General features: G+C 39.5%; 1 protein-coding gene across 1 annotated transcript; it reads right to left on the bottom strand.

Annotated features, from left to right (window-relative positions):
* Window positions 1–2,590: 2,590 nt before the first annotated feature.
* LOC103467061 (olfactory receptor 1496-like) lies at window positions 2,591–3,739 on the bottom strand. The gene has a single exon (XM_008413115.1). The coding sequence runs from the start codon at window positions 3,737–3,739 to the stop codon at window positions 2,591–2,593; it is 1,149 nt and encodes a 382-aa protein (XP_008411337.1).
* Between the last annotated feature and the right edge of the window lie 4,346 nt (window positions 3,740–8,085).

Genomic DNA, 8,085 nt, shown 5'->3' with positions numbered 1-8,085 from the left:
CAACAATTATGAGTTTAGATATCCATTAACAATTACCTTACAAGCGAACACTGTAGCCACAACATCATGTGTCACATCTATTTTTTTTTCACATAAATTAAAACAATTTTGTCACAACTGCAGATTCTTGGCATGACTGTAAACAGGATCTTCAGTAAGATTTTTATCACAGTTTTACATTCAGGTTTTGCATAAAGCTTCATGACTAAAACAACACAAGAAGCATACTTGTAATTTACTGAAGTTCTCAAACAGTGTCAAACCGAACGCACAGGTTTTTCAAAGTCTTCACAATTTTCTCATGAATAAAACATTTCAACACTAACACATCTTTAAAACACTGCTGTGAAAATACACATTTTTTTTTGGTCTATTTTAGCTGCTTCTTTTTAGCTGCCATCAAAAATGCCATTTTTATATAGTCCATACAGCATTCAGACTTCACCAAACCTCAGAGAAAGAAATAAGAAATGATCATATTAAAATTACTCTGCATTATAATGTTAATGTCAGTGTTGAATTCAGAGTTGTACCTAATAAACGAACACCTTCACAAGCAGATAACATTATTAGAAGAACATTAAACATAACAGTTCTACTTTTTACATGATGAACTTGAATTGAGCACAGCTCTTCCTGTTAGTTCAGAGACCAAAAGAAACAAACTCAGAAACTTTTCAACTAACTAAATCTGGCCTCTTCTGTGTCTTTGTTCATGTTTGAGTATCTGTGGTCCATATCTGGTTCAGAATTTATTTATCTTTTTGGGGACCTGACATTGCTAATGAATGCATATTCCTTACTTTAGGTTCGACCATATCCAAAAGTGCAAAATGTTTCCGTCGTATTGTTCCTATGCCTTGCAGTCCTTCTAATAAGATCACAAAATTACCACAGTGCTTTTTCTGGTTCTATAAACTATAGAGTAACATAGAGCTACTGCATTTCTCTCCTGCTTATGATAAACACAAATTTAGCTACTTTGACATATTTAAGGTTGCATAGAAGACAGATGGCCACTGGGTAGAAAGTAAGACAACCTCCACTACTGTAAGGCTGTTTTAAAACTCCACTTTTAAACAGTCAATGCAGGTTCTACGCGAGGAGATAGCTGGACTGATTAATCCGCTAATTTCAGCTCTGCTCATAGTGAGTGATTCCTGATTAATCAAAGATGAGGCACAGCAAACATCAATAATGAAATTATATGCTGCAATATATAAAATCTATATACAATGTGCTAGTGTGCTACACTTAGAATTTGTTTTTTTGACAAATTACATATGGGGTAATTAGCCATAAAAATGCATTGTATTTGAAACATGTCATATTCGAAATGTTAACAGATTTAGCCTATAATGATGTGAATTAACTGGTGAGTGGATCTGCATTTTGGTCTCTCATTGGCATTTAAAAAAAAAAATTCTATCACAGATTTTATTGTCTGTCCCAAAGGTGACAGAAATTCACAATAAAACACATACATTGAAGAAAAAACACCCTGCCCATCTTGTTGAACTATTAAACTGTAAAGACCAAAGTAGAGCAATGAGAAGATGTAGGAGATTTCTTCGTAGTACAAGCTGAGAAATGAATCAGAACTGAAATAAGAAAATGATGGTCTTTGGTGCTCAACAGTCACAGTAAATGTGTGCATCGTATAATTTTGCCAGGTTAAAATTTAAATTAAAATAAAAAATAATGATGTGATAACATTGTAAAGCAACAATTATTATTATTATACAAAAAAATCATTTAGATCTTTTTATGCAATTTTTAAAAAATCCATCCATTCATTGTATTTTGGATGTATTTTAAGGGCGAGAAACAAAAATCATTCCTCACAAGATTTATTTTCATTCTTGGGAATATTGAGGTATGTTTGCTCCCACACTGGCGCATGGCAAATGCTAGATATTAGTTTTATAAATCTAAGAATTTTTAAAAAATCTGAGATGAAAAACATTTGTGATACTTTGTATAGAAATAGAAATACATTCTTTAAATTAGTTGTTTAAATTATTGTTCATTTTAATAGTTTGACAGATAATAAAAGATTCGAATTAGAAATTTAGAAAAAAATTTAATATTTTCGTGTTGTTATCAAGCATAATTACAAAGTTTGCTCTATCGAATTATTTCAACAAAGTGACATTCACGGCATCTGCTTTGGGCAAGATGTCAGGTTTGAATAGCAAACCAATACTAAATAACATTCGGGACGACGGTGGCCGAGGAGGTAGGTGTCCCTGGGTTTCTCCTTGGTGGTCGTAAGGGGTTTCTGACCCCGGTGTGTAGCAGCCTCGCTTCATGTTAAAGCTTTTGAGTGTCCAGAAATTAGCGAGATGAGTCAGTTGTCATTAACTGATGTTAATTGAGTTAAACATTATTTGATTGTGCATTTCATAAATTATGCACATAATTAAATAAAGTATTTAAATAAAAACATTTTTTTAAATGTATCTGTCGTATATTAAAATAAATATATTTTTTTATCCTTACTTTGTGCCACTTTTGTCTTGCAACTACATATTTGAAGCCATCAGTAATTACAGCTTGGTTCTGTACACTGTGTTGGTCTCTTGCTTGTCTAACCCGCGTCAGGAAGGTTGGGATGCACAATGTTCCTGAGTCGCATCATCTSACGCGGCCGCTCCTGGCCGCCTCTGTGCCCCACGCGCCAGCGGAGCAGCTTGAGCAGCGCCTTCCTGAGCTCCACGCTTCGCAGTCCGTACACCAGAGGGTTGATGCAGGGTGGGACCAGCAGCAWGATCAGCAGGGACACGTGGAACCCCGCCGCGGTCRCTGAGGGGCCGGCAAGGCAGTCCGCCCGAGACCCGGCGGACAGCTCGATGACGCCGGTACCCTTGAATTCSCACAGCGCGTCCGACGTAACCTTGATGAGCAGCGGCAGCAGCTGCAGGAACAGCATCCCGCAGTAGAAGAGGACTGTCCTTCGCGCCGCGGTGTTGCTCTCGTTGAACGGCACAACAGCGTTGCTGGSGTYRCGRTACATCCTGAAGTATGAGAAGGCGTGTGCCAGCAGGCAGAGCAGCAGCGTGAGGGAACCGGCCACTTTTCGGAATATAGCAGGAGCGCGCGGGGAGCCCACGTGCTGCTCCATGATGTCCGGTTCACACAGCAGCCCCACGGTGACGTCCAGGATGTTCTCCTGCCTTCCCTTACTCAGCACCAGACTCAAGCTGACGACGCCGATGGCAACAGAGTACAACCAGATGAGGACGATGACTTTGCTCACGCGCTCCCGGGTGACCGTCACCGTGTACTGAAGGGCGTAGCACACGAACAGGTACCGCTCTAGCGCCATGCAGGTGATGGTGGTGAGGCTGGAGAAGATGGTGGCTTCGCTGACGACGTGCTGAAAGTAGCAGTAAGGGCTGAATGTCGTAGTTTGGTGCTGCGCGAGCGAGTGGATGATCGCGGGAGCGAAGGTGACGGTCTGGAGCAGGTCGCTGAAGATCAGGCTTTTGAAGAGGATGTAGCGTGGCAGACAGGAGAAGTCCTCCGACCGCTCGATGGTGTACAAAGTGAACAGGTTGGCCAATAAAGAGAAAAGAGTCAGGAAAGCAAAAACGCAAATGAGCGCGGGAACTGCCGGTCCGTGAGGAATGATGGACTGGAAAAGGTCTCCCACTGTGCGCCAATCTGTTAGTTTGGAGTGGCACTTGGAACTGATGTCTCCTGCCTGTGATATCAGCGTCTCAGAAATGTTTTCCATTTTCACCAAGGTAAACTCTCAAAGAATCTATTCTCAAACAACTGTGTCCGTTTGTAAGGCTCTGTTTGCTCTGCTCTGCCTCCAGCCAACACTTTTATACTCTGACCCAGCGAAATAGGCGGGCATTGGAGGGGGAGGGGGGAGGGTTGTCGATAATCATGTTTTACCCATGGTTTTACCTGCAATGTGAAATGGGTAGGATATTCTGATGAAGGAGTTTTAGTGCATCAACATTCTCTAGCTGCGTATATTTACAAATTCTTTTAATGTATCAATATGTGCTACCAATACATTTTTATAAAGATATTCAAATGGAGGAATCTGTTCGTAAGTAAGTAAACTTTATTTAGATAACACCTTTCACAGACATAAAAAGTCACAACATGCTTTACACACACAAAAAAAGAAACATAACACTAATTAAAAGAATCTAAAATAAGTGAACAAAAATAAGCTGAAAGCCCGTCTGAAGAAATAAGTCTTGAGACTTGTTTTTGAATTGGTTGGATCGGAACAGCGCTTTACTAGAGGGAGAGCATTCCAGAGCCTCGGGGCCACCGCCTGAAATGCTCTATCACTATGGGTTTTAAAATAAGTTCTGGGTACCGTCAGCAGCACCCACTCTTCTTGATTAGAAGACCTCAGAGTCCTAGATGGACAGTGAGGCTTCAAAAGGTCCAATATTTGGGAGCCTCACCATCAAGTGCCTTAAAAGTTGAAACCAAAATTTTAAAATGAGTCCTAAAATACACCGGGAGCCAATGCAGAGAGGTCAGAACAGGAGTTGTGAGCTGTGTGGGTTTTAGTTAAAACTGTGCTAAAATTCTTGCGAAAAATTACATTTATACTAAGTGAAGTTTTTCTCACTTGAGAATGTGGACCGGCACTGGGGAAATAATGTTAACAGTGCTCCCGCAGAGGTTTCACATAACTTGAAAAACATGTTTCTACATAATGTCAAAAATTGAGAAGTTTTATTATTATCAAACATCATCAATGATGCCCCCAAAAAACCTCAGAAACTTATAGAGCCAACCAAGAGAATCAACTCATTTAAAGTTAAAACTCAGTTGAACTGGACCGTTCAAGGTCGCCATTAAACTAATTTTCTATTAGCAGCTCCACAAATATCATTTTGACAAACACTACATTACCAAGAGACACAAAACCATACCTTTATTTAGGCTATTTTTCTCTCCATTCTTCCTCTTTCTTTTGTCCTTATCTGAAGGATAAGTTCTTTTTTTGCGACATTATTTTGCTTACTTATCTTCCCTTTGTACTTTGGAGGTTTGGATGCGCACTGCACATTGCACGGCAACTCATACCGGTAAAGTGTGATCTTCCGCGGCCACCAGGGGGCCTCCAAGAGCAATTACCGGTAGTTTTTTTTCCTTCTTTTTGCCCGTATAAACAATGAATTCTGCATGATCAAATATATAGCTACAGGTCCTGGTCATAAAATTACAATATCATGAAAAAGTTTATTTAAATTAGTCATTTCATTCAAAAACTATATTCATTCATTACATACATACCGATTTATTTCAAATGTTTTATGTTTCATTTCAGGTAGTGTATATTAACATGTTGTTTTATTGCAGGACAATTTCAATATAGGTGGTCCTTGAGTGTTTGTTCTCAGACTGAAAAAGTTTTTCAATGTTGAAAAACCTCTTCTCATCCCCTCCCAAAAGAGTATTTTAAACATACTACTACTTTTATTTACCTTCGAATGTGAACAACAACCAGGTCATGTGTAAGTCAAGAACTAAACCCACCAGACTTTGAAGCACATAAACACACAGGGACCTTTTGTGAGGGAGGCAACCTTTCATGTTATAGGCGACCGCTGGACAGAGAAACAGGATATCAGCTGAGCTGGCTGGCTCCACATAATGAGTTCAGTGATGGAGACTGTCGTCGTCTCTTGATTATTCCCTCGGTACAAATCCTCTCCGTGATGAGCCGAGACATCCTCCCAACCTCAACCTAACCAAGGGCTGAATGCTGTGATCACCGACAGATTATGTTGAACACACCATTAACATAATCTGAACATGTGTGAAGACGAACCCAATCAGATCAAATCTAAAAGCAAATGCTCAATGTTATGGGTATTTGTAGAAGTCTTTTAATGACAATTGGAAAACTAAGTTAATTGACTCACAAATTGCTTCATTCTTCCTATGTCACTGACAGCTTTCTGTAGTTTATATCAATTTACTCTTCTATATCCATTCTTATAGGTAAATGCATAATTGTCGTCTGATCGAAGGTGATAAATAGCACCTTAATAATATAGCATATTCTAATATAAAAAGCAGTACAATTATAATCATTGTCATTTTATAAACAGTAAAATATTGTATTTGTAACATGTTTCAATTGTGCCTGGTGCAGGGTTATGTGCAACAGCTGACCTTTTTTGCATTCAGATGCAAATTGTGAAAATTTTACTTTTTTAAATGGTTATAGCTATTAACAGACAGATGCAAGTTTACTGTGTAAAAATTTCGCTTGTCTAATATAAAACCATGTCTGACGTGTTGCATCTATCCACCACCAGTTTCCCTCAATGAAATGAAAATTAAGTTACCATATTTTTTACTATTATTCAAAAATTCATTGTTTGATCGTCTTTCAGATTCATTTCTTATTAGAAACGAACTTCGTGACTGAATCAAAAATCATAAAAAAATTCAGCCCTGAATCATTCAGGGCTGAAGTTTGTATTGAAGTTGTTATATCCTTAGACCACCACAAGGGGCGGCATCAGCTCCGGAGCCCCCAGCAGGAGGAGAACGTTATTTAGCAGAAGTGATTATTAATCCCGTCCCCACTGAGATATATGGGTGAATAAAAACATTCCCTTCTATTTCCGTGTAAAAGGTCATCTTTGAAACTCTTTGTGCGAATGCTTTCTGTTGTTTTTGCTCTCAAATTCAAGTTCAAAAAATGGGAAAAAGAAAAAAAGATCTCCATACTCTGCGTAGGGACTGGTTCTGGTTGAGCACTGACGAATTTCTGCAGATGATTGAGATCAGTGGGCTCGGCATGATCGTGGGTGGCGCCTACCTGACGAACCGATGGGCCCTCCTCCTCCTGCAGTCGGGGCCCAGCCCTCCACCTTGCCCTCCTCAGCGGAACCGGAGACTGAGCTCACACTGGCGTGCTGCCGCGGCGGGACGGGGCATGTCGGAGTGTGTGGAACAGAGTGAGTTTCTGTGTGCGTGAGAGACAGAAAAGCAAAAAGAAAGAAAGTTTGACTGTGTGTGTTTTTTGCCGCAGCTGTCTGATGCAGAGGGGTCCAACACACAGCACAACAGGTGAGTTTTCTAGTTTTAGTTTTAGTTTTCTATCAGTCAGATTGTTTGTTACTGTGTGATATCCAGGAAACACAACATGGACAAAACATGAACAGTCCGCTGGGAAGAGCAGGATGAGTCTGCTCTTCTTACTGTGGGCCTTCATGAAGAGAAATCAGTTGCATTCCTTGTGTGGTTAAAGTATTTACACCTCTGGATGTTTTGAGCTTTTTCTTCAGATCATAACCAAATACAATAAAACTCCCAAGTACAGCCATAAAATTAAAGCACATAGTCTGAGAATTTTATTTGGAGTGTTTTTGAGGCGATGCATTTGCAAAGAGAGGTTTTACCTCACTGGGTGAAATCCTGCAAGACAACAAGTGGTACATACTAATAGAATAATCTCAATCTCATAGCTCATTATCATAGAATATGCTGTATTTTTCTGTTTCACACCTTTATAAGCATTTTTGAGTAATAGTTACAGAAAGTATTCACCTCTCTTTTTTGTCTTTTGCTATGTCACAAGCTGTATTTAAATGTGTTTTTGATGAATTTGCACAAAATATTCTAAATTGGTGAATTAAAATCATAAAAGCCAATTGATGTAGAAACCTTTTTTAAGTAAAAGCTGAAAATTGGCATGTGCATATATATTCAACCCTTCAGGTATGAAGCTTGTAAAAAGTTCTGGTGCAACCTTCAGAAGTCACATGTTTGGTGAAATGAAGTCCACCTGTGTGTAGTCTGTCAGTAGAAAGGCTCCAGAGGCTGGAACACCACCACTAACCAAACACTACGAACACCGAGGAGTTGTTCAGAATCAAGGTTCGGTTGTAAAAAAAAGAACTAAATCTCTGATGATCCCCCCAAAGTACCATTAGATCCATGATCATAAAAAAGCAAAGAACATGGTACCAAACACAACAAACCTGTGAAAGAATACTTGCCACCCACCTCGGTTCAGTATTCTCCACAACCTGCCCGTTCAATGCATCCATCCATCCATCCCTCCATCCATCCATCCATCCATCC

This window comes from Poecilia reticulata, linkage group LG7 (assembly GCF_000633615.1).
Source record: "Poecilia reticulata strain Guanapo linkage group LG7, Guppy_female_1.0+MT, whole genome shotgun sequence".
In the NCBI taxonomy this organism is placed as follows: Eukaryota; Metazoa; Chordata; class Actinopteri; order Cyprinodontiformes; family Poeciliidae; genus Poecilia; species Poecilia reticulata.
The sequence above is the reverse complement of the archived record's forward strand: the minus strand, read 5'-3'. Positions and strand labels throughout refer to the sequence as shown.